This window comes from Silurus meridionalis, chromosome 5, assembly GCF_014805685.1.
Source record: "Silurus meridionalis isolate SWU-2019-XX chromosome 5, ASM1480568v1, whole genome shotgun sequence".
Taxonomy (NCBI): domain Eukaryota; kingdom Metazoa; phylum Chordata; class Actinopteri; order Siluriformes; family Siluridae; genus Silurus; species Silurus meridionalis.
Window position 1 is genome coordinate 3376517 of NC_060888.1, and position 26861 is coordinate 3403377.

A 26861-nucleotide genomic window follows, 5' to 3' on the forward strand; every position below is an offset into this window, starting at 1 on the left:
TTTGCTTTCCACTGACCATAGTAATGACCCTGTAACGGCTGTGCCACCCAACACGTGTCGCTGGAGTCCGCCGTTCACAAACACCATCACTTCCAGCATCAACAAAACACATGGAAGCGTTTGACTGCAAGGCGGCTAGGGGGGGTCTGTGGCGTTTATCTTGGGTATCGAGTGAATTAACACAGAGTCATGATGGGGAGCGCTCAGATACGCTAAGTCAAACACTTACGCATGACTTACACACACACACACACACACACACACTCATGCATATATGGTTGAATAAATTCATCTGTACCTACAGAGTATCAGCTCAGTGTGGTCTGAATGTTTTGGCTTTGTTATTGCTAGAGTCTGAGGTCAAAAGATTATTTTTACTAGGATGCTGTTACATGTCTTCAGAATTGGTTCAAATTTCTCAAAGTGTATTTCCTATTTAAATCAGAAACATTTTTGTGACAACCTTTAAAGCATTTACTCTGTTTTGTAAGAGTTGTAAAATCATATACATGCGGGAAAAATTCTAACCATAATATACATTTAAGAACAAGCAGCGTTATCTTTTATTATTTTAGTATTATAATAATATACGCTGATATTTTAGCCGTCGATATTCACTAATTCAAAGACCAAGAACCACCAAAAGCCTGAATACATTTTATTTTTCCCACAGGTATCATTGAATAATATGTATAATATATACACATATATGCAGCGTTAGAGAATATATATATATTATTTTATATATATACTGTATTGTTGTGAATTATACATCTTATATAATACATATTTTATTATTCTTCAATGTAAAAAACAATAAATTTTTGTCACACTGCTTAACGTTAATTAATCGATTTTATGTAAAACCTAAATTTTTTTTTTAATTTTCTATTTAGTAACATTTGAATTATATTTTTTATTATATTTATTCGCATTTCAATAGTATTTAGAATAAGAATAAAAAGAGAGATATTGCCAAGTATGTTTGCGCTTACAAGGAATTTGTAAGTTTTGGTGACAAAAGTTCCAGATGCACTTTTTTTTTAATTAAAATAAATAAATAAATAATAAATACATAAATTATAAATACGTGGTATTGCAAATTATTATTTGTACTGCACAATTAGGAAGAGCATTCTGGTAAGAAAAATAAGAAAAAGTTTTGCAGACATTGTGCAGTTATGCATTTACAGCTCGTATATACAGATTTGTGCAAATGGGAAATGGGAAGTTGGAATCTGCGCATTACATGACATTAACACGTTGATTTTTAACTTCGATTGATTTCATGTAAAACCTAAATTCCATGTTTGAAATTTAATTTTTTGCAAAAATGTACACTATTTTTTATATATATTTTGACATGAATAGAAAAAAAAAGATAATAATAATTTCACTGAACGTCGTATTGTGTATGCTTGTGTCTGTGACCAATAAAAGCAAAGCAGCATTTCCTATCACGTAGTAAAAACGGTGTGAAATCCTGCAGTAGCCAGAATAAACCCGAGAACATGTTTTCTGAACTCCTGAAGAAGTGTTTTGGCTTAAAGCAGCTGTGAGTTTGTCCAAAAGTCTTAAAGCATTTAAAAGACCTGGAACACACACAGAGGTATAAATTGAATTTCTCTTCACTTCTGCTTTTTTTTCTTTTAATGTGCCGCTCGTCTCGAGAGAGGGAGTGATGAGATGTGAGAGTATCAGGTTCGGTGCTTTGATTCGGACAATTATTGCAAACATTTGTGTGGCGCACGAGAGAGAAATGTCCGGATGTTTCAAGGGGGGAAAAAGTTTGTTTTAGAGAAACTGTCACAGTAGCTAAAACAACCCGGTGGGAAATCCGAGCCAGGGCTTAGTGTCTGGACGGAGAGAGGGGGTGAAAGGACTGGGGCTAAAAGATCACGATGTCCTGTGAGACAAACACATGATGGAGGTTTCCATTGTACAGCTCAGATAGAAGTCTAGCTAATATTGCACCATTAGAATCTTTAAGGTATGCTTGGGATTTCTGTGTGTGCACATGGTGCAAAAGTTTGTACACCCATAGAACTAAATATGCAGTGCTTTCGGAAAGTATTCAGACCCTGTTTACTTTTTCAATATTGTTATGTTGCAGCCTGATACTAGACACGGATACTTTTTGTTATTAATCTACACTCACTACCCCATAATGACCAGCAAATGTTCTACAGCATTGAAGGTCCCAATAAGCACAGTGGCTTCCATTGTCTGTAAATAAAAGTTTGGAACCGCCAGGACTCTTCCCAGAGAGGTCAAACTGAACAATCTGTGGGGGAGAAGGGCCTTAATCAAGGAGGCGACTATGTGAAAACAGAATTATAGAAATGTCTGTAAATTAAATGTACATAAGGACAAACAGACCCCTTACCTCTTACTCAGGACTTCATTGAAGCACCTTTGGCAACAATTATAGCCTCAAATATTTTTTCAGGGAGGTGATACCTCATTGGCTAAGGCTCTGGGTTACTGATCGGAAGGTCGGTTGTTCAACCCTGGTATCACCAAGCTGCCACTATTGTGACTCTTGAGCAAGGCCCTTAACCCTCTGTGCCTTAGGGGCACTTTATCATGGCTGACCCTGCACTCTGACCCCAGCTTCCTAACATCACTCAGATATGCAAAGAATGAATTTCATTGTGGTATATAGTATATGTGATGAGAACAAAACACCATTACATTTAGAGCCTTTTGTAAACAAGTGCTTTGAGTCTTTATCAATGAATACTTAAACTTTTAATGAAGTTGTGTCAAGTCTTTCTAGCAATGAATAAATCACGCAACAAGCTTTGTACACCTGGATTGCGGGATCTTCTCAAGCTGGGTCGGGTTGGATGGGAACCATTGGTGGGCAGCCACTTTTAGGTCTCTCCAGCGATGTTCAAGAGACTTCGAGCCAGGGCTCTGGCTGGGCCACACTAGGACATTCACAGGGTCGTCCCTAAACTGCTCCTGTGGTGTCTTGGCAAAGGGGGTGAATAGGAGACTGAATACTTTCTGGATGCAGTCCAGATGAAAGTTTGAAATCTCTATTAACATTCAGATTGTTTCTGTTGATAATATGTTATACTATGGAATGGTAAGGTTTAGACTGGTGCTGGTCAAAGAACCACCTGATTCAGGTAACTATCTAAACCATGGTTATGGGTAAACTGGGTGGGGGCTGATTGGGATGTTGACAGAGGCTTTACACATATATATTATAGAGACATTATTAATAATAGCCAATTGCTATAAAATTTGTCTGCAAAAAAAGTCCCAAAACACTGACAATTTGAGACTAAATAAATGAATAAAAATTGTACAGTCTAACAAGCAAGAGGAAATCGGAGTTTCAGTGGTCGTTGAAATGAAGTGCTCAGAGTTCTCTCTTTGCCCATTTGTTTTTTGTTTGTACCATGCCTCGGGGCTGTTACCATAGTAACCTGGGTAAAAATGTCACTGAGCTCAAGCTTACTTAGACCATCTTGTTGCAGGCTTTTGTTTACAGTTCATAAACTGCAAAACATCTGTATGGTTCTGGTTTAAAAAAAAATCACACAGGGTGCACAATCATTTGCGCTCCATCCGATAGGATCTATTATGTGTAGGTTAATTTGCATGCGAAATAGAAATGCGATGTCCCACGTCTGCACCCGTGCTGCAGGAGTTTAGCGATATTGAGTCGTCAGTCTGCAGCACCCTTTCCTTCCCCCTTCAGTGTTTATGAGTGCGGCTCAGGAAGGGCATCTGTGCCACAAGGGTATATTTTTACCTGCGTCGTCGGCTCGGGGAGCAGTTTGTAAGAAGACACCGGTTGGCACAGCGAGCTGCTGGAGCTCAAAGATGGAGCCGTGCAGAGTTATGTGGACCATGTGGGAAGAGTGGCAGTTCCTGTGTCATTGTAGATGTATGTAGGAACATGCATCCATCATTAAGATCATGGGACGGAAACACCAAAGGAGAAAGATGTATCATGGGGGAGGGAAAGAAGGTCAAGCAAAGATGAAGTGTGGATCAGTTCCAGGAAGCAAACAGATCTTAAAAAAGCTTCAAAATATTGCTTTACTAGGCCTTTTTCAATTGGTTTATTCAAACACTTGGGGGTGTGAACTAATAATGCAATAATCAACTAAAGTGGGTGTGGTCTGATGAAGCAACGGGTACTACCTGGAAAATGATTTTCCTGATTAATAAAGTGTTTTGTTCCTTATATAAACAGGAAACAGCTTTTATTCACTAACACGTACATTTAATGTCGGGCAGCTGCTCGTTTACTAACATCCAATTTAATTCATTCATTTTTATTTGTATAGCACGTTTAACATTCGACATTGCAAAGGTGTAAAGTAACAAAGTAACTGTGATTTGTTACTGTACTTAAGAATTATAGTTAATAGTTTGTTATTATTTGTAGATTACATGAAGTCATGTGTGTGTCCGGTCCAGGATTTGAACTCGTATCCATTGAGTAATAAGATCAGAGTAGTGAATGTAGACCAGAGTAGTTCAGCAGTTGCTCACTGTGTTGAAAAACCCCGAATCCAGACAGAAGCAGGTCCTGTGGTGCATTGAGGTAATGCGTAATCCCTTTTTTCCTGACCATGGGGGTTTGAGGAGCTTGTTAGCTTAGTTTCATACAAACCTTGTAGGCAACTGAAGCCACTAAAGCTCATTAGGAACCCAGCGCCTGGGCAGGTACGGCTCCTGTTTCATTCACTCATGCTGAAGCGAGGCGCAGGTCAGACAGTGGAAGTGATTTAGCGCTGAGGAAGGAGTCAGGGTCCACTTCATTTATTAGCCAGAAAGGTAAAGGCTGCCAGGCTCGGACAAATTTAAATCACCTGTGGATTTATCACAGGAAATGATTGTGTAGAAGTCTGGGAAAGGAGGTCACATGGTCGGATTTTTGTGGATAAGATTGTATTTAGGTCTTGTGTCTTTTTTTTTTTTTTTTAAATACAGTACCTCACTAGCAAGTATATTTCTTTCTTTCTTTCTTTCTTTCTTTCTTTCTTTCTTTCTTTCTTTCTTTCTTTCTTTCTGCATTTCTGCATTTCTGCAATATTTCTTTCTTTCTGCATTTTTTATTTGTTTAATTTATTTTGTACATTACTGCATTTTATAATTTTTTCTTTCTTTCTTTCTTTCTTTCTTTCTTTCTTTCTTTCTTTCTTTCTTTCTTTCTTTCTTTCTGCATTTCTGCATTTCTGCATTTTTATTTGTTTAATTTATTTTGTACATTACTGCATTTTATAATTTCTTTCTTTCTTTCTTTCTTTCTTTCTTTCTTTCTTTCTTTCTTTCTTTCTTTCTTTCTTTCTTTCTTTCTTTCTTTCTTTCTTTCTTTCTTTCCTTCTGCATCTCTGCATTTCTGCAATATTTCTTTCTTTCTGCATTTTCTTATCTATCTATCTATCTATCTGTCTGTCTGTCTGTCTGTCTGTCTGTCTGTCTGTCTGTCTGTCTGTCTGTCTGTCTGCATTTCTTTCCTCATTTCATTTCCCACAACTTCATCATCTCTTCCCTCCAGTGATCTTCACTCACACTAGCATCAGTGATCCTCATCAGTAACGTTGTGGATTCTTTCATTTAGTACTGTTTTCTCCTTTTTCCTAAAATAAATAATGTTCTTTTTAACTTTTTAAATCAAACTCCTGCCTGTACATCTATAAGCTTAATCCTGATCTTTTCTGGATCATTTATATTATATCATATGATTTTAAACAGAAATCATTAGGATTTTCGTGAGAAAAACACGTGAACCAAGCAAAGTGTTTGATAAACTGATTCTCCCTCTGTCATGAGTTGTACGTGTGCTTTTCCACAGCCTTATAGCAAAAACAATCTACTATTTTTTTTAATAGAGATTTAAAACCATCATACTGGAGGAAAAAGACTTATATTGTACATTTTAAGAACATTATTGATTAAAATAGGAAACAAGATATTTATCTTATAGATGATCTTATTTTATAAATATCTAATATTGACACTATATATGGGATTTATTTTTGTCGATTTTACTTTTCCTTGTTTTTAATGTTCTCCTGTTTATTATTAGTTTTAAAATAAATAGACATGTCAGAGATTTAAGATTTAATTGATTCTAATCTAATGAATGTGTTTGGGCAATTTAAGCACTGAATGATGAAACTCATTGCCTCGGGTCTGCTCATTGCCTTTTTATTGTTTTACAATGATATACTGGTTTCATTTCAGGTCCTCCAGGAAAGCGGGGCAGGATAGGAAGACGAGGAGATCCCGGTGAGTACGGAATTCCACATTCTGGGATTTTTGCTCGACACTCCTCTGATAAAATCTCTCACTTCACATCCTCAGTAAATATTTACTCATGCATTTCCCAACAAACAGATTGATGCTCGAATGCTGCATTTATAACCAGGGTTTAGTCTTGAGACTAATTAAGACTGAGTCATGTGAGTGATAGATCTCACACAGACACTGACTCAGACGTCCAAAAACTGCTTTAATGAATTAATGACCTAAACACACGTTGCTCATCGCTTTCTTTTGGAGATATACATCATCATCATCATCCTGCATGGGAAGCCTCAATGTGACGCTTCAATGACATGTTTATGGCAAATCTGTTGCACTATGGGTCATCAGCTGGCGGACTGGGATCCAGATGTGGATCAAACAATGCACTGTAACCTGAACCATTGCATCATGTTAATTGGTCTCCATTAATGTTAATTCAGCAGCTTTAATAAACAGATTTTTAAACAATAATTTATAAACATTCCACAAGAGGGCTCTTCAAATAAAAAGCTGCTGCTGATGAAAGTATTTTACGTATTTTTACGTATTTTTGCACACCTACTGTAAAATTTTATTTCATTGTCCAGCTTTTTATATTTTTATAAAGGTGTATGTGTATATATATATATATATATATATATATATATATATATATATATATATATATATATATATATAAAGATAGATAATTATAACTCTTATGCCTCATTATTACCATATATATATATATATATATATATATATATATATATATATATATATATATATATATATATATATATTCATTATTTCTTCTTCTCTTTACTTTTGAATATTGTTTAATCTTTAAAATTTGCTGTAATTTGCCTGTAGCCTCACATAAGCATTTCATTGTACAAACCGTCACTGACATCTGTAAATATGACAAATAAAACTTCAAACAAATAAAACTTCAAACAAATAAAACTTCAAACAAATAAAACTTTAAACTTAATAACAAATTGATGAAGGGAAATTGGACATAACATGAAAGTTAAATAACTTTTATCTGTTGAAAGTCTACCACTCAAATGTCTACTTTATTAGAGTATTTTCATTTTTTAAACTTTTACTCCACTACATTTCAGAAGAACAGGCCGTTCCTGTCTATTTTGTAGTAAAAAGTGTTAAAGTGTTAAAACCATTCTGAGAGTGTGTGTAAAGTAAAGGTTCTCTCACTGTGTGTATGTAACTATAGAAATCTCTAAATACGTCTGATGTGCAGTTAAATGCAATACTGAATGACCTCTATTATTCACATCTACACTTTATAGTCAAACACTTATAGACACCTGATCATATGTGCTTTTTGAACATCCCATTCAACATTTAGTCCCCAATGCTCTTCTAATAACCTCCACTCTTCTGGGACGATGTTACACTAGATATGCCTGATTGGTGTATGTAACAGAGTTTAAAATAAATTATTTGATTGCACAAAAACGTTGTAGGTTTTAACAAGTGAGAGTTGGCTGCATCAAATTATTCCCTGTTTGTGAGAGTAGAGCGATAAAATGATCATGCAGAGAAGTTCAGTTCAGCTAGCACTGAGCACCGTCCTCGAAAAAGAAAACACCGCTTTCTTTCTTTATAATTCTTTACTTATTTTGGAATCATGAACTAATTATATGCAGCTACATACCTAATGCTGTCAGTTTCCAGTCATAAGAGTCGCTTAGACCTTCATGAACCTCTGCATTAGAAAGAAAGGAGCATTTATGGGATGACTCTCTAATGCTATACTGTAGGTTTAAGGTTAACCATCATGCCGAGCTTTTGTACTCAATCTGGTTTTTCGGTTCTCAGCGAAGCAGCGCATTAGGAACATAATAGCAATTATTCTGCATCTGTTTTCCCAAAATGTGCCTTCAAACAAGAGCAGATAAACGTTTTATTTATGAAGTGATGGCAGTGTTCCTCAGTTTAAAACTTAGATGTGGTTCTACTTAACTTTGCCCTTTTGCTGTTTATCGGTCAGGTTTGATGGGATGCTGAGGTGGGCGAGGCGGGCGATCTTTCTGGGGCTCTGTGACCGAAAAAGCAAACAAATAAACGAAATACTAAAAAAGTAGCTCTTCAGTGCAAACATCATTAAGCACAGAGGACATTCATGAACAATAAATGAATACTCTCATTCCATGAGGTCAAAAACTTAGATTACATTCTGTGTAAATAAAATCTGAAGAGGTTCTCCATCGAGTAACTCTGCGCTGGGTTACAACCCGTGATCATCTGTAAATAAGACTGAAGCAGCATTTTTCTTGTGTATTTCGACATCCTGAAGAACTTCATTAAACATCCGTCTTATTAAAGCATCAGCATGTGACAGAAAACGGCTTTACGTTTCAATTACATTTCAAATACAAGAATATTTGCAGCTATATATTTCTTTCTCTCTTGTTTAGGGTAAACATTCAGTTATTAAAACAAAATCATTGCAAATATTATGTTGCTAGTTAGCTAACTAGCCAGCTAATGGAACACGATTATAAAAAAACAAACAAATTGCAAGCTAATTAAACAATATGACTTACAGAAAAAAATGCTAATTACAATTTAAACATGCTAATTTCGAGATTTTTAGGAGCTAGCTACAGTATTTACAGACTTTTATCTAGGTAGGACATGTTAATTTATATTTTAAACCAGCTATGCTAATTTGCAGATTTTCAACTAGCTAACTAATTTAACATGCTCATTTGCAGAACACAACTAGCTATATACCTTTCCATGCTACTTTACAAAGCATAATTAGCAAGCTAATTTCAACAATTACTTGCTAATTTAACAATGAACTTCTAATTCAAATAAAGTTATCTGGCTAGGAATATTTTACAGACTTCTAGCTAGTTTGCTATTTAAAGAGGTTCATTCAATTTCGATTTGCAGCGAATCTGTGCGTCTTTGGCATGACTAGCCTTTCACGTGTTTATGATTTATTCACGTTTTAAATCTTCTGTCTCTGTGATTTCTTGCAGGACCTCCAGTAAGTACCTCAGTCCTGTCTGTCGCTCTCTCCATGTTGGTGTGTGTAGTGTGTTGTGGAAGAAGGTAAGTGAGAAGTGCGGCTCTTGTGTTTCTGTTCAGGCTTTAATCTTAAATTTTATGTGTTCCGACTTGATACTCTGTATGGACAAAAGTTTGTGGACACCTGACCATTCGTATGTGCTTTATAAACATCCTGTTCCACATTTAGTTCCTATTTGCTCTTCATTTTTCATAAATCTAATGGAACATCTTCTGGGAAGATGTTCCCTTAGATTTTGGAGCCACAATAAACTTTACTGATGGAGGTGAGGAGGCCTGGGCTGCATTCAGTGTTCACATTCATCACAAAGGAGTTTAATAGGGTTGAGGTCAGAGCTTTATACCAGAGATCTTCCACTCCAACCCATGAAAAATCTTCATGGAGGTGGTCTTTTTGATTATACTGTTATGCTGGAACAGGTTTTGGTCTCTTAGTTCAGAAATGAAAATGTAATTCTACCGAATTTAAAGAGATCTTATACAATTGTGTGTCTCCAAATGTGTGGTAAGTGTTTGGGGAAGAATCACATATACCTGGAAAGGTCAGGTGTCCCAATACTTTTGTCCCTAGAGTGTCGCTTCAGTTTTAACCACAATCAAATGCTTTACTACAAAAGAAAATAAATGAGAACATAAGTAAATAAAAAACAACAGCCAAAGCCTCATTTTCTCACTTTCTAGCAATGTTTATTATCAGATTAACGAAAAAATCCAATCGAAGACTGACATCATTCCCAGAATGCACTGCAGTTATGTGACATTGAGTTACGGCTCTTTACAAGATGATTTTCTTTACGCTACAAGCATCAACGTTGACGTTTGGAAGCCGAGTTGTTTGAGGTGGTAAGAGAAGAGCTGAACAGGCTGAAAGACTAAAGCGCCGCTGCATCGTTTTCTTTAAGTATAGATGGTTCAGGGTGAAATCTGACTGCTGCGTCTGTTGATTGCGCATAAAAAACTTTTACTGTAGAAAAAACAAACACAATTTAACTATATAAATATTAACTTTGAAGAGGAACATGAGTCGATCAGGGAGGAGTTTTACAAGATTTGGAGAGAGAAAGTGTTTATTGTGAACCTCATTATTTTTGCTGTTTTATTTATTTGTTTGTTTGTATATTTATTCATTGACATTTTATTAAAAATTCCTCCACGTTTCGTTTCTACATTTTGACCGTTTTCTGAATTTGTGCAGGGGAAAACTGGACGTGATGGCTACCCGGTAAATTTCATTTCACTTCCCCTCCCTGGTTATTTTTGTTTTCTCCTGTTTCTGCCCATCAGCAATCTGTCGTTATTGACCTTCAGCTTCGCACGTTTTTCTCCTCTGACTTTGCTTGTGTTTTCTACCTTTTTAAGTCTCAATTTTTTTTCTTAATTGTCTCGAACATTTTGATCTGTCCATCCGGCAAATTAGCTTCACCTGCTTATTTACTTAGAGCATGGGAGAGAGAGAGAGAGAGAGAGAGAGAGAGAAAGAAAAAATAAGGTGTGATACAAAAGGAAAGGGAAGGAAAGAAAAAGAAAAGAAAACAAAGGAAAGGAAATTAAAGAAAAGGAAAGAAAAGGAAAAATAAGGAAAAGAAATGAAATGAAAGAAAAGGAAAGGAATTGAAAGGAGAGGAAAGTAAAGAAAAAGAAAGAAAAGGAATTGAAAGGAGAGGAATGGAAAGGAAAGAAAAGAAAGAAAAGGAAAGGAAAGACACAATCAACCAGCTTTTGTCTAATAATAATTTGGAAGTAAATAATAATTAATACATAAGACGTTTAATAATATTATTGATTATTACATATTAATTATTATTATTGCTGATCATTATAATAATGAAAATTATAATAATAATAATAATAATAATAATAATAATAATAATAATTATGATAATAATAATAATAATAATAATAATAATAACAATAATATTAATAATAATAATAATTCTGATAATAATAATAATAATAATAATAACATTATGATAATAATAATAATAATAATAATAACAATAATATTAATAATAATAATTCTGATAATAATAATAATAATAATAATAATAACATTATGATAATAATAATAATAATAATAATAACAATAATATTAATAATAATAATAATTCTGATAATAATAATAATAATAATAATAATAATAATAATAATAATAATAACCAACCAATTAGAGATTTTTCAAATCCATTTAATTAAATAAATTAGAATCGTGAGCTGTTACTCTGTACCTCCGTGTGAGAAACGCGTCTCTAATGTAGGTCTGACGCCCTCTAGTGGCTCTGAGCAGAACTGCCCAGATCTCACAGAACCCTAAAGATCGGAATGATAAAGCAAATATGTGTGTGTGTGTGTGTGTGTGTGTGTGTGTGTGTGTGTGTGTGTGTGATTTTTTGGCCGTCGTACAGTCTGACATGACGACTGAGATCCTGCGGTGTGACACGGGGATCACGATCGTACAGTCTGACAAGCAAACATTCGTTAAGGACTATTAAAATGTCACACATTATGAACCCTGGATAAGAAAGTCTCAAGTTTCTCAAAGGTTCAGAATCAGCAATGGTATTCCTTGATATCGGCGCAAAAAGTGCTTAATAAAACGAATGTGGGCGTGTCTTATGAGACTGCCATGTAGTATGTCAATCATTTGTAGCCAATGATGTAAGTTGTCTTTTTGAAAAGATCGAATTGAGGCTGAAAGTCAAGAGAGTTTGGAGACAGCGTAAACACTGATGAGTTTTTTCTTTTGCAGCAGTTCCAACCTGCGCTCGTGTGGAGCAGATTCAGCAGATGTGTGTGGAAACAAATCTTTTCAAATCTCTCAGCCAAGCATAGTGGCCCATGCGTTTGCAATTTCTCGCTTCTTTCCGGGAATCGTCTGCTTTTCAGAAACATTCCTTGTTTTTTTGCTGAATGAATTAAGTGTTTCTAGTCACTTTATTTCCTCAGTATGCCTGTTAAGTCACTACAGGAAGTTTTAGGGATTTCTTTGAAACAGTGATCGAGCTACAGTATGTTATTCGGTTCAGGGCAGTGTTTTAATAGGAAAAGGGGATGGGATTAAATGAGATTATAATATAATAATATAAATATAATGGAATTAATATAATAATTGGGACACGGGACGTGTGTGTGCTCATGCAAGTTGTGCAAGCGAAGTGCATACAGGCGGAATTGCATAACTTGTTGTGTGCGTGTGTGTGTGTGTGTGTGTGTGTGTGTGTGAGATGCAGTTGTGTGCACCTTGTGTGAACCCTGCATTCACACACTCAAGACTTAACGTTACCGTCCACCAGAAACCTTCATCTAAGATATTTTTATCATTGAATTCAAACAAATAGAAATGAATCCTGAACTCACAAGACATTAATTTTAGATTGAACTCAACACCACATCTACCACAGCATTAAACAGGATGATCTTCTTGTTGTACAACCTTAAAAATAGAGTTGAAACCAATCAAGATATGCTTTTTTTCATTCATGATAGAAGATAAGATCCTCCACTCTACTGGGAAGATCCACATTTTGTTGGAGATTTTGTGCTCATTCAGTCACAGGTGTGTTCGTAAAGACAGGTACTGATGTAGGTGAGGTGAGGAGGACCCCAGTCAACGTTCACATTCATCTCAAAGGTGTACAGTAAGTTTGAGGATGGAGCTTTATAGTAGAAGATCTTTCACTGCAAACCATGTAAAGTAGATCTTCATGAAGCTGGCGTTGTGCATCTCCTAGTTCAAGTGAAGGGAAATTGAATGCCCTCATCTTTGTGGTAACAGTTTGTGGAGGAACCACATATGGCTGGAAAAGTCAGGTGGACATCTAGTGTATGTTTAAGGGTTTTTCTTTAACTTTATAATAAAAAATAGCATGTTCACCTTCAGGGGATGATTATTGGGTCATAAAACAAAGAGAAAGGTTTACAATTTTTATTCACCAGAGGTTTTAAGACATTCAGGTTTTTGATTTGGACTTTTATGTCATCTAAAAAAAAAGTAACACGATACCAAACCACAAAGTACATAAATAAAAATGTTGTATACTGAGACTGTTATGAAAAAAATTCCACATAAAAACCAATGCAAAGGCCTTTTCACCTTCTACTCAGCCTCAAAAGGAGACGCTGGCATGAAATCGCTTTTCCTTGCTGATTTACTGGCCTCTTTTTTTACTTTTTTCATCTGTGCCAACTCTCAAAGAGAAAATTTCGCTGGTAGGAAAAAAAAGAATGTCATGTTTCACAAATGATTTTTTTATGTATTTGGAGCGTAACATGAAGCAATAAACAATGCCCCCTTGGGACGTGAAGGTGGAATTGAAAAGGATGGGATTTCACAGGTATTAGATCCAGATGCTTGGATTGTTTTTGTCTCCCACTTAACCGGCGTCCCACCACAAAAACCCACACCGGGTGAGATTGCGGCTTTGAGGTTCCTTTAGTCAAAAATGTGAGACGTGAACAAGGATGGACGCTCGTTTGGGTTCCCATCAGTTCAGGTTTCTGGCTCTACTTTCCGCACTGATCAAAGAATTTGAAGTATTCGGCTCTCGGCTCACCACATCCCGCTTCAGGATACAAAGAAGCCCAGAATTTTAAGATCATTTTGTTTATTTATTTCAATCTATTGCAGGCACTTACAGTCTTATAGCAGATCCCGGGGCAGTTTCTAAGTTACGTGCATGTCTTTTGTTATATAAATTGCACTCAACTCCTATTGAACGCTTATAAAATATGATATTTTTTTTTTTTTAATTACGAATTTTTTAAGCATTTCCACATTATTCAAGTTTAAATCGATTTATGGAATTTAGGGTGAACATTTATTTATATTCTGATGTTCCAGCTATTTTTTGAACTTTTAGTAAGCAGTTGTGAAGTCCGTGCCTTAGTTGGCTTAAATTTGTATTTTTGGTTTACACACCAAAGACCTACAGTTTGGAATAAAAAGCAGAAACTAAATTTATGAAAACCAATAAATATTCAATCACGTTTTCTAGTGAAACTGAGCACCAGGCAACATTGGGTATCACATGACTAAACTTTTTTTCATCTCCAAATAACGGTAATAAAACCATTTTTATCTCCAAGTGGAAAAAACCCAGTAGATTGGACATCAAATGAGTCAGACTCTAGAGTCTCTCAAAAAACATTGTCAGTGATGTTATTCCAAGATGGCGAAGTAAAAAACAGAAAATAGCACGTCTGAAGCATGGGTGTGTCTAATCTGACATGTCGATCAGTTCTTTAGTAGCTGTAATATATAATATGTGATCTCCATTTTAAGTTTTGAGCCTGAGTGGTGGAAAAAAAGTGTAACTTTCGAGAAATATTTTGTTTACAAATGTCTGTTAAATTACACACAATGTCAGTGATGTCACCTTTTAGCCTCATTAATGGCATCAAGGGTATCACTGTCCTCAAAGACAGTAGTCTACTGTAATTTACTTTCCTGGTTGCAGCTCCTTCTTTTTGGTTCTCATTCAGCTGAAATGAGCTTTAGAAATATTACCTAGAATATTAACACACCTGCTCAAATCTTCTTCTAGTATTCACATATCCGAGCCTGGAGTGTTGGAATTATGCATATGTTTCAGACATGATTTATGTACCAGGTGCACTTGAGTGGCTAAAGGTCTTGTGCTGAGACATGAACTCTCCAGGCCTGTGTCAGCAGCACAGCGGTCAGGTGCACCAGCTGCAAGTTCAACTGCAAGTCAGGATGTAAAAATCGGTCATAAACCGAATATGATGAAAGGATTGTAAAACTAGCACCTTTGCTGTGTCTCGGCCCAATGTAGCATTTACTGATGGGATCAGATCGTCTTTCTGGTTGTCTGGCAACAGTGAAATACGTCACTCAGTCTGACCATTTTGATCTACGATTACTTAACGCACTGCTACTGTAAGTGTCTGTGGTGTAGCTAAGATTCTACACTATGCTAGCGTTAAACTATCCACTCAGTGTATGGTTAAGGATTGATTTTGACTGATCCCTTCTCATGCCATACTTCTAAAAGGAGTTCTTATCACTGAGAAACAGCTCAATGCTGCTGAGAATGGCTCCACATGGACAGCCTAAAGATACATGAGATTACTGTGGATGGTACCACTTAGAACCAATGATAATGACTTTGGGCTGCAATTGTCACAAACAGAATCAAGAAATCCTTGGTTACACAATTACACCTCTGGTATAGTAAAGTACACAGTTATAGAAAGAAATTACAGGTAGTCCTGGAGTTTTTGCGATCTACGATGAACGATAGCGATACAAATTTAGCTTTTTAAATATTGTTATTTCCGTATGATACATTGGGACTCCACCAGGGTCCATGCATCTCCCACCGTGTTAGATGCCTTAATCTTGCCAGCCTTCCACAGAGTTCATTTGTCTCGGTGTGAGAGCGCATACTGTTTTTTTTTCTGAGTTTTTGGTGTTTCAAAGTCCTACATTATGCAAAGTTTATACATTATGGTAATGCTAATTGCTCTGTTTTGCTAAATGATGTACATAATTTGTTAAATTGGTAATAAATCACAATATTCTACCGAATACCAATCACTATTTTACTACCTGTATATTTAATCATGCAGATCACTTTGATTCCTCATGTTCTTTTACAGGAATTTTCACTTACCACCATCACCTATGACTCATTATATCATCATGATATGTTCATATTGTATCTCCTGAATTTATATTTTTCAGTGAAACTGTGGTTTGTGGAAATTTTGTTTGTTAAATCACTATACAAATCAAATTGAAATACACCCTAAGACTACCACAAACTCCTAGCAACCTTAATTTTATGGTTGACCGGAAAGAAATACACACTTGAGCTTGATTGGTCGATTTATGCTGACCTTGAGATCCAGACCTTTATCCCCAATTTCCAGATGACATGATGTCAATAATATCTGTGTTAGTTGCTGGCTATCAGCATTTCATTGTGTGCAGTGTAGATTAAAAGATTAGAACTAGCGAGGCTGAGTGGAAGTACATGCTGGAGGCAGGGTCGTGCGCTCGGCGTAATCGGTTTTCCAATCCTGTGCTTCCAAAACCTTCACAGAGACCAGTTTCAGCTGGTATTATTCGAGTCTCAAACCCGTCCCCCGGACTGAAATTTGTAATCTACGACGGAGAAGACAAGATTTTAGGGTCACCAAAGGACAGAGGAAAGAAGAGCAATTATTCTTCTTTCTTAACTTGCCTCATAAGGTTTTTCAGTAATTTGATCCCTGGTTTGTTGTCAGACTAATACTCCCTTTTGACCATGTGTAGGAAACCAATGAGTTTTTTTTGACAGAAGAGATTTATTTTTCTGAATTTTTTCTGTGGTAATAAGGTCTGGGATGTAGACAGGGTCATATCTGTGGAAATCAGGAATGTTCAAAATAATCGTATCCCATGACTGTCATACAGTATAAAAAAACAAAGCTATACTTTGTTGTTGGATTTGCAGTTTGTCATGACTCCATTTGTTAATTTTTTTTTTCAAACATTAGCTGGATTAGAAATGAAAGTAAAAGTACAAAAGTTTTGCCTTCAGATTTACTTAAGTATCCAAAGTACTATGATTTATTATAACTATACTATTATCATTTTTAAACAAGACTCTTTGCATATATAATTAATTAATTTGATGTGAAAAGACTCAAATGTGACTCACACTGATCTATCAATAGAATGATATTAATGACTCAAACACTGATTGATTTCTATTCAAATGATCATGAGCCCAAAACCTTCTTTTCAACTACTTCACGCAATCCATGTGTGTTGTCACGCAATCCATGTGTGTTGTGTTGAGTTCGAGTTTGGAGTTTCTTCATCATTTATTCCTCTCTAAATGCTCTGCTTGCTGTTGAGCTGATGCTGAACTGTACTTTGGTGATCAGTTGACGTTTAAAACAGAGCGTGCACTCGAACTTGATTGGTGGATCGCTGCGTGTTTGACAAGTTACGTTTTTATCTTCATAAATTAAAAGGAACGACTGATTTCAGGAAATGCAGTTGAGTAAAAAGTCAGATATTTGACTTTGAAATGTAGTGAAGTTAAATTCTCTCAAAATGGACTTCAGTACAGATACACCAAAAAGCTAATTAAGTGAAGCAAAGAATTACATTTACTTTGTAAATCTCCACCACTGAATTCTGATTGGTATCACTGTATGTCATTGGAGGAACTTGTTTTAGGGGTGTAAAGCAGATTTTTAAAATATTTTTACAGTTTCACGTTTTTTTTTGTATGCTTCTGACTTGCTATGTTTTGGATAGATAATCATTAGTTATCTAGCTGAATTTCACTCTAAATCACTGGAAACCACTGGACCTCCACCACTGGGATTTGAGAACTCTGGTAATATTGCTAAAAATGTGAAGTAGACAAAGGCTACAGTTTTTTTTTTTTCAGATTTTTGGTTTTAAAATCTGGGATTTGTAAACATTCGATATTTGATGATTTGATAATGCAAAATCCACCATCTCTGCCCTGTACTTCCTCTTTAAGCTGAATTTCTTATCAAAAATACACTTGAAAGCAAGTTCTCTAAAGCAAATATAATCCCCTCTAGCTAGCTTCATCATATCTCCACCTTTGTAACATGTGCTTATAAATTCTGTCTGGTGTAAATAAAATGTGGGCTGAAATCAAAAAGATAGATGAGGGAAATTTCTTTATAGAAGATGTGGCAGTTTTATGTCCGAAATCTTCAGTTTGATCAACTAATGGAGTTCTGTTTTGTCGTTATTGTTTAGATCTTTTCTCTTTAGCTTTTAAACATGCACCACATAGTAGCTTATAGTATACTTCGCATGTTCTTGCATGTTCGCAGGCTCTTGACTTAGTTTGTCTTCAAGCTGTGGTGTTGTTTAATGTCATCCTGCCCCACTAGAACTTATGGGCATGAGACATCTGGTTAAAAATATGCCCAGTTGAATTTTTCTAAATAGTAAAAAAAAAAAAAATCTAGTTATATTTTTAAGCTTAGCTGAATCAGTGTATAAAAATAAGTGTCAAACTAACACTGTTGCACCAGTAGCACATATAAGTATACACACCTGTTTAGCTTACCTTAGCAGGTCACGTTGTGTCACGCATCATAAATCAATCTGCAATTCTGAGCTTCAGATTCATTTGTCTATGTTTGGGAAAAACTGGCGTGACCCCAGTGTGAACACTAAGCATGCTCATCATGAAAAGCCACCAGGGAAATCAGGCGACTTAAATGTTCCCAGATGGACCTGACACCGAAAAAACATGCTTGAGCCACATTTGCACATCCACATTTAAGACCAAACCACTCCATCTTCCCAATCTACTCCTGATCTGTAGACATTATTGGGGGGACTTTGGGTTTTGTTCAAATAAAGCCAAAAGAATCATATTGTGCAACTGTATGGCAAGATATTTCTTTCTTCCTCTCTTGTATGTAATATTAACAATAGCTTTATAGCTTTTCTTTACCACAAATTTGGACCAATACCACTTTTTACCCCACATCTAACTAGTTGACCCATGAAATGGGGTTTATGGTGTCATTCTGGTGTATCACTTTTCTCACTTCCGTTCCTGGTTTCCTACAGGCCATGCCTCAAGGGACTAAAAACTGACCATGGAATATAAATAAACTATTTACAGGTCTCACGGGTCAAAGGACACCTCTGATAGGTTTCTTCAGACACTCCACAATCTTCCTTTTTAAAGCTTTTAAAGTACTTCTCCAGAGGGATCCTGTCTAAGGGAGGTAGATGGATGCAGAAAAAAAAAAATATATATATATATATATATTCTAGTTTTATTCTAAAGGGATGTGGAATTTTGTATGTATAGTTGAAGTGTGAAAGTGTATTGGAGCATGGGTGTGATAAATAGACCTAAGATAAATAGACCTTAAACAACTTGAGTCTGACTTTACTGGAATTTGGATTTGGATTGGTCTAGTGGTTTGGTTTCATATAGTATGGTTTTGATTTTGACTGAGAGTTTGTAAAAATACTTTTCAAATTCAAAAATTTGAAAAAAGTATTGGACCAATACGAGGTGGTATCAAAAGGTTTTGAGACTAACAGTGTAACTGGTGCTATTCTGACCACGTGCGTTACCACGTCTGTGATTTCATCATGGACAGCGAGATAGAACAAAGAGCAAACGTGAAATTTTGTGTGAAACTGGGCAAATCTGCCACAGAGGCTTTTGACATGACATACGTTTTACATACGGTGATGCTGAAATGAGTAGTAACTACTTAAAGGTCGTAGTTTTGACACCATTGCGGAGATCCAGTGCGAATCACAGAAGGTGTTTGACATGCTTTGAAAAGAAGATTTCCAGGACACATTCCAGAAGTGGTAGGAACGCTGGGAACGCCGTATTGATTTTCAAGGGGAATATATATCGAAAGTGATAGTGTCTAATCGTACGTATATAAAGTCTTGTAAACAGAGCTAGTCTTGAAACTTTTTGATATAATTGAAGCAAAATATTTGAAGTAAAGTCCTGGCTTTAAAACAGATTAGATGTTTTGGTCTCATTTTGAACTTACTGGTTCTTACTTTGATTTAGACTTGATCTTCACTGGGCCTGGACTCATTTGACATTTGATCTTGCTTTCATTTTGGACTTGATCTTGCCTTGCCCTTGACTCTCCAACATTTAGTCATGACTCGATCAAAGCTAGTCCTGCTCTTAGACTTGCCTTTGACTTGACAGTGGTAACCTACAGCCCTACATTATGCTGCCCACATGTGTTGAACTTTGGGGTGCCCTGTTCTGCATGACTTTCTAGTGTCACAGTGATTGACAGGAGATAAATAATGCTCCTTCCACTGATAGAGCACTGTTCATCAAGCTTTCCTGGACTTCTAAGCCATAGATAGCCATGGTATCCGCAGGACTGAAACTCTAGGACAAAAGATATACTCGGTTGGGTTACTTCATAACTCCTTACTCTATAAAACAAGACTTTTATAGGGCTGGAGGACTGTAATTAGTTTGTTTTGGGGTGTGATGTTTATTTGCTGGCACTGAGAACAGCAACAAAGCCAAAGGTTTAGAAAGACGAAATATTTAGCCAAAAGAACAGAAGTAAGGTAACAAATTATTTTCATTTTGTGTGAACTGAGATTAATCAAGTCAAGAGCTGGTGATGATGTAAATGATGCCTATAATCAGCAAGAACATACTTCCCAATGTACACTATTCTTTTATCTAGCACAGATTTTAGCCATCACATGTCTCCTCCTTGATTCAAACAAAGTTCTAACGGCATATGAAATTCAAGGTGGTAGCTTAGTGGTAAAGGCATTGGACTTTGGATCAGAACAGCATGAGTTCAAATCCCAGCCACACCAAGCTGCCACTCCTGGGCCCCTGACCAAGGCTCTTAACCCCATAGCTGCTCAGTTATCAATTAAATACATTTAATTCGTTCTGGATAAAGGCGTCTGCCGAATGTTTTAAATGTAAATAAAGTAAATTGATCCTTAATTGTTTTTATGTTTCACACCTGCTAATGTTCAGCTCAATAATAGAAAAATCGCGTAAAACCTGAATTTATTCCTCTTTCTTGAAGAAGGTACCGAGTGGCACACCTGTTACTCCCCAAAGAGGTGTCATTTGTCTAAAAAAGTGGCTATAAAATTAAGAAGTGATATCATGCTGTGCTTACACTGCGACCTTGCTCTCTCGCTCTCTCCTTTTCTGTACTTTCTCTCCTATCGCATCTGTGATTTATCATTCTGCATCTTCTCCTACAGCTGTATCTGCACTTTGTTCTTTATTGCCCCATCTTTTAGCGAAGCTGCAGTGTCTAACCGCTCGTTTCTCTTCTTCTGCCTTGTCTGCACACAGGGGCCCCTCGGCATGGACGGTAAACCCGTGAGTATCTGTGTTTAGCTTTAAGTGACAACATGAAGATGTGTGCTTGTGTACGAGGGTGTAGAAGTGTCTCTAAATGAGAAGGATTTTGCAGGGGTTTGACAGAATTACACCAGATGCTGAATTTAATTATGGAGAAGAATTTGGTTCGTCTTTGTCTCATTTATTGCACCTTTAAGAAAATTTCAAAACTTGACTCTGCAAAACCTTGAAAATGCTAAGCATGCTAACTGAATACTAGTTAACTGTTTTTTTTCACCCCACCTTTCCAAACTGTGGATGATTGAGGGATATTATAGCTGCAGTTGTGCAGCTAATAAAACATGCTAATAAAACATGCTTATTTCTAGCCAGTTGCCTTCCAATTTGCACCCAGGTATACGAATATATGTTTTAAAAGTACTTATTGTACTTATTGTATCGTAATACTCACTAGTTATAGCTAACCTGCTAGCAAAGCAAACATCAGCCTAGATATTGTTTCATTAATTTACATATATATATATATATATATATATATATATATATATATATATATATATATATATATATATATATATATATATATATATATATATGCTTTTATTAAAACCTTCACTCTGGGAAGATGTTCCTCTAGATTTATGTGGACATTTGTGCTCATTAAGCCACAACTCAGGTACTGAAGTGGGTGAGATGAGAAGACCTGAGGTGCAGTCAGTGTTTACAGTCATTCCAAAGGTGTTCAATAGGGTTGGAGTTCTAAAGCTAGAGATCTTCCACTCCAACCCATGTATCTACACAGAGCTGGCTTTGGGTCTCCTAATTTAAGCCTCCATTTTATACAATTGTATGCCCCCAAATTTGTGATAAGAGTTGGGTGAAGGACCAGATATGACTGGGAAGGTCAGGTTTTCCAATCATTTTGTTTAAACTACAGAATACATTAATGCAATAATGCATTTTATTCTCAACATTAGTTTTTATTCTTCCTTATCTGTTATCTTGTATTTCTCCAAAGGGTCCTCCTGGGCAAAAAGGAAGTCAGGTACGTTTTTTTGTGTTATTTATTTTTGCCTTTCCCCTTTGTGAGATGTGAGTTGTACATTATCGCATGCCATTGCTGAATTCGTTTTGACCTGTGTCAAAGTTAGAAGGTGAATTTACAGTATTTTGTCTCTACACTCATCTGGTAGCTGTTACCCCATACTGCGTAAATGAGCCACTGTGGTTTTTATCCTCTTATGAAGACGTCTGTCTACACAACATGTCTGTCTTCCCCACCTATTTATCAGGTGTATAGTAAGTCTGTAAAATCCTTCTTTTCTTCCAATTAACCACAACCTGAAATAATGGATTACACAGTAAAAAAAGAAAGTCTTGTCTTGACCCTAAATTCTGATGAGAGAAATACGTAAAACAATATAAACAACTTCTGCTCCTTTAAACACTATTAATCTCTTGCTTACTTGAAAGAGATTTCAACGTGTTGGGTTTTGTAGAAAGAAAAATCGGCTGTGATGTTGGCTGTAGGTTTGAAATTGCATCATAGCACACCGCCTGACTGCAGGAAGTCCATCAAGCTCATCTTTGCTCATGTGTAGCTTCATGATCGTCGTCTTCACGTCACTGGAAGACCACAAGAGATCAGGAAGACTTATGATGAGATCAAACCCCGAAAATGTCGAAACCATTAGGGAACTCGTGCATAATGATTTTCAGAGAACAATCCACAGGATTTCACTTACGCACTAACCCTCCTCACCAGAATTGGCTCCTGTAGACTTTACCCTCTTCCCCCCGAAGGTGAAGATGCAGCTCAAAGGTCACGTTTTTGACACCATTGCGGAGATCCAGCTCAAAACAACGGAGAGAAAACCCTCATAGAAATGAGACAAATGTGGATCTGAACACACAACGTACCTGAGATCAGAATTAAACTGTGGACCCTGGAGCTGAGAGGCTGCTACATTACACAATCTACTGCTACAATGCGATTTAAAAGTCTGAGCATAAATATCTGAGGCATTAAACAAAAACACATATGTGTACATCTGACTCTGGATGAATTTCTGATTTTTATTCCGAATTTTGGTTGGGATTCTGATTCCATTGCGATGCCAATTCATTGTTCTCATTCTGATTCTTCTTCGTTCTTACTTGTATTCCTAAGATGATTCGGACTCTGTAATTCAGGTTCTTTATGTGATTCCAATTCTGGCTCTAATAGTAATTCTAATGTTAATTCTATTTCTCATTCTGGTTTTTATTCCTGTGCCAATACGTTTTCTTGCTCTGTCCCTCATTCTCATTTACATGCTCATTCAAGTTCTGATTCTTCTTCTCGTTCTGATCATGTCCATCATTCCTATTCTGATTCTTCTGATTTTCACTCCAATTATGATTCCTTCCTTATGACTCTTGTCCTGATTCTGACTCTGAGTTCATTATAAAATAATAATATATACAAGATCCTCTCATATGTTCTCCTCCTTTTCTGTCCTCAGGGGCCAGCTGGACCAAAGGGAGATAAGGTAAGTGAGCACAGAACTTATTCTCATCGTCTCCGATCAGTTTCAGTTTAGCATTGTAATTTCTAAATGGTTCCAAAAGGCTGTAGGACATTTTGGTTTTAAGAAAGTTCTGTACTGAGCAATGAATTTCTTCAGCACTGCTATAACATGGTTATTAGCCCTTATATAATGTTCATAATGTATATTCACTGTCAAAAGTATGGAAACACCAGGTTTTTCAGAGACATGCATTTTCCATGCATTTTCCTTCCTTTGCAACAAACTAGGTAACAGTATGGATATACAATATATATATATATATATATATATATATATATATATATATATATATATATATATATAATTAATTATTAATAATATTTATAATTTGAATAATTTAAATTTTTTTAAATATAATTTTTTATTTTAATTAATATGAAAAATTAATAATTTGAATTAGTATGTGTGTGTGTGTGTGTGTGTGTGTGTGTGTGTGTGTGTGTGTGTATATATATATATATATATATATATATATATATATATATATATATATATACACACATATACGTATATACATTTTGTATTCTGATTTTCTTACTTTATAGTATTATTTTATACTTATTATACTTTTTTATTATACTTATTATACTATATTTTCATTTGTTTTATTTTTTACATTTCTTTGGACAGTCCCAAGCATTTCACTACATGTCATGCTCTATCTGAATGTTTATGAGACAAATAAAATTTGATTTGATTTTGATTTACTTTCACCAAAAAAATATAGTATATATTTATCTATTTGTTTAAAAAAAAACACTTTTTTTTTTACACACACTCTGCACTAGTTGGGTATTTCTTTCCTGCGATTCAGTTCATTCCAGAGAAGTTCAATAGGATTAATGTGCAGGCCGTTCCACAATAGATAACCCTCCATACGACTGTTTGCTCTCTGACACTTACAGAGTTTGGATGTATGTTTTGAATCATATCTTTGTTGTATGTTTAAGTTGGTTCCAGTGAGCCACAATCCAGACAGAATTACATGGTGTTGAATAATGGTAGCCATATTGGTTTTGAATTTTTTTTACCATTCAACCTACATATATATATGATGACGTAACGTGATGTAGCTACATGCATTACATCCAAAACCTACTGTTATTACCTGAAGCCATGAAAGACTAGGTGTTTCCAAACTTTAGATACACACTGCATTAGGAACATTCCAGAAATATTGTGAAGCAGACGTTGTTAGAGTGTCTTTTATGTAACTTATTAGTACCTAGAGATATTCTGCTGAACGTTCCTGAGAGCATTCGCTATACAGATCAGGCCATCCTAAACCTGGCCTCACGTTTTACGCTGTCGTGCCGAAAGGTAATTGTCTCTCGTGCTTCACAGCAACCACATGTTTTTCCAAATTGTCTAACAGCAAGCGACACACTTCCTCTGTGCTGCTGTGCGTGCACACGGACACAAGAACACCGGATGTTGGACCACATTACAAATAAAAAAAAGAAGACAATAAACAAAAAAACAAGCTTGGAATATTCTTGTTGATTATCTCTGGAAAGCCACAGGAGCTTGGTCTTAATCAGTGTCTCCCAGGCTCTGTGGCACAAACCTCCTTCTTTTATCTCTATGTTTCTGTGTTATCAAGGATGCGAGAACATGGAAGTGATGATAATTATTCAATTTTTGTTTTTTTCTTTTATAGGGTGATCAAGGAGAGATTGGGCCACGGGTAAGGTCTTAGTGTTCAGATCTATCTCATTAGGACCTAATACTATATTACACAATATCCATTTTAACATTATTTTTTTAATTTTCTAATAATAATCAAATTTGTATATATATATAATGTGTGTATATAATGTGTGTATTTTTAGATTTAGGAAAGTAAGTTTATTATTACATTGTCATATATTTATGACAAAGATTTACTTTACTAATGAATATTAAACCAGATTGAGAAATAAAATTGTCCAACACCAGGAAATCTCACATTACATTATGTTTTAAAAATGTTTAAGGTGTGTAATTCAATGTACATTAAAAAAAAAAAAAAAAAAACACGTTGATTGAAGGCTGACTTCCTGAAACATGAATAATATTACCATATTACAATATTACAAAGTGTTCATTTCTTGTGATTAAAATTAGAATCTCAGCTTTCCCTGAGGTGTAAAAGTGGTAGAAATGTATTAGGGTCATATCATTCAATCACTGTGGAGTAAATTTTCACACAGAACAAAAAAAAATACATTGAAAGTGCCATTTATTTTTGCTTTCAATAAAATTGCATAGAGCCATGCTAAAAAGTGTTTTGTAAGCTCCGCCCCCTTCCTCCCTGTTTTGAGTTCATAAATGTGAAATAAATTAATATATTGCTTTAGCATATACAGTAGTTAGCTGTATTGTTTTTGGGGAATTACACAGCAAGCAGTTCCTGACCACACAGCTGATTTCCATGGATCTTTTAGTCCATATGTTCAAGATAATTAAATTTTTAAAAGCAATTTTATGCAAATTAATGAAGAGGTGAAAAATCGTACACAGGCTTGTACTGTATTAGTAACTGTGATGATATCCGTCATGTCTCTGCTCCAGGGTCAGGCCACTCATGCAGGCCTGTACAGTAATCAGATTCCCATCAAGGTTTGTCCCTTGAGCATACATGTGCTCTCCTTAACTCTGTCTTAGAGATCCACCTGATTCCCATCATCTTTACCTCACCCATCGTTCCTCAGGCGTTCTGCTACAACTTTACACTCGCTCTTTAAAACGCAGACTATTCTGTAGCTGATTTTGCTGCTCTTCTTTTCTCTTCTTCCTCCATCTTTCTATCGGTTAAATATGGTCCTGGCTGTTCAGATGGTTTTTCCTCGCTATGATCACAGCTTCATCTCTGCCGACCAGCCCACTTTCCAGAGACGTATGCTGAAGGTAGCGGGAGTGGAAGGCATGCTCTGCTTGCTTACTGATCCAAAACTGCGCTGTTCTTTCGATCTAACATTAATTACAAGCATGGCTTTAGTGAATGCACTCACAATCTTTTTTCCAGCTTATAGCAGCGATAAATAGAAATGTGTTCACACACTGGGCCTCAGGTATGAAAGGAGACAAACAAACAGATTCCTTTGTAACACATGTGATGGAGCTTTTTTTT

General features: G+C 35.8%; 1 protein-coding gene across 4 annotated transcripts in view; it reads left to right on the top strand.

The window, feature by feature from the left end:
* col23a1a (collagen type XXIII alpha 1 chain a) overlaps positions 1-26861 on the top strand; it is a 120634-nt gene that overhangs the window by 78564 nt on the left and 15209 nt on the right. For 3 of the 4 annotated variants that reach the window (XM_046849293.1, XM_046849290.1, XM_046849291.1), the window contains exons 3-10: positions 6217-6261; positions 9276-9283; positions 10520-10546; positions 21171-21197; positions 22198-22224; positions 23684-23710; positions 25410-25436; positions 26303-26350. In XM_046849293.1, coding sequence (XP_046705249.1) covers positions 6217-6261; positions 9276-9283; positions 10520-10546; positions 21171-21197; positions 22198-22224; positions 23684-23710; positions 25410-25436; positions 26303-26350 — 236 coding nt within the window. The remainder of the gene's footprint in view (positions 1-6216; positions 6262-9275; positions 9284-10519; positions 10547-21170; positions 21198-22197; positions 22225-23683; positions 23711-25409; positions 25437-26302; positions 26351-26861) is intronic. The other variant, XM_046849292.1, reaches the window with a different exon arrangement.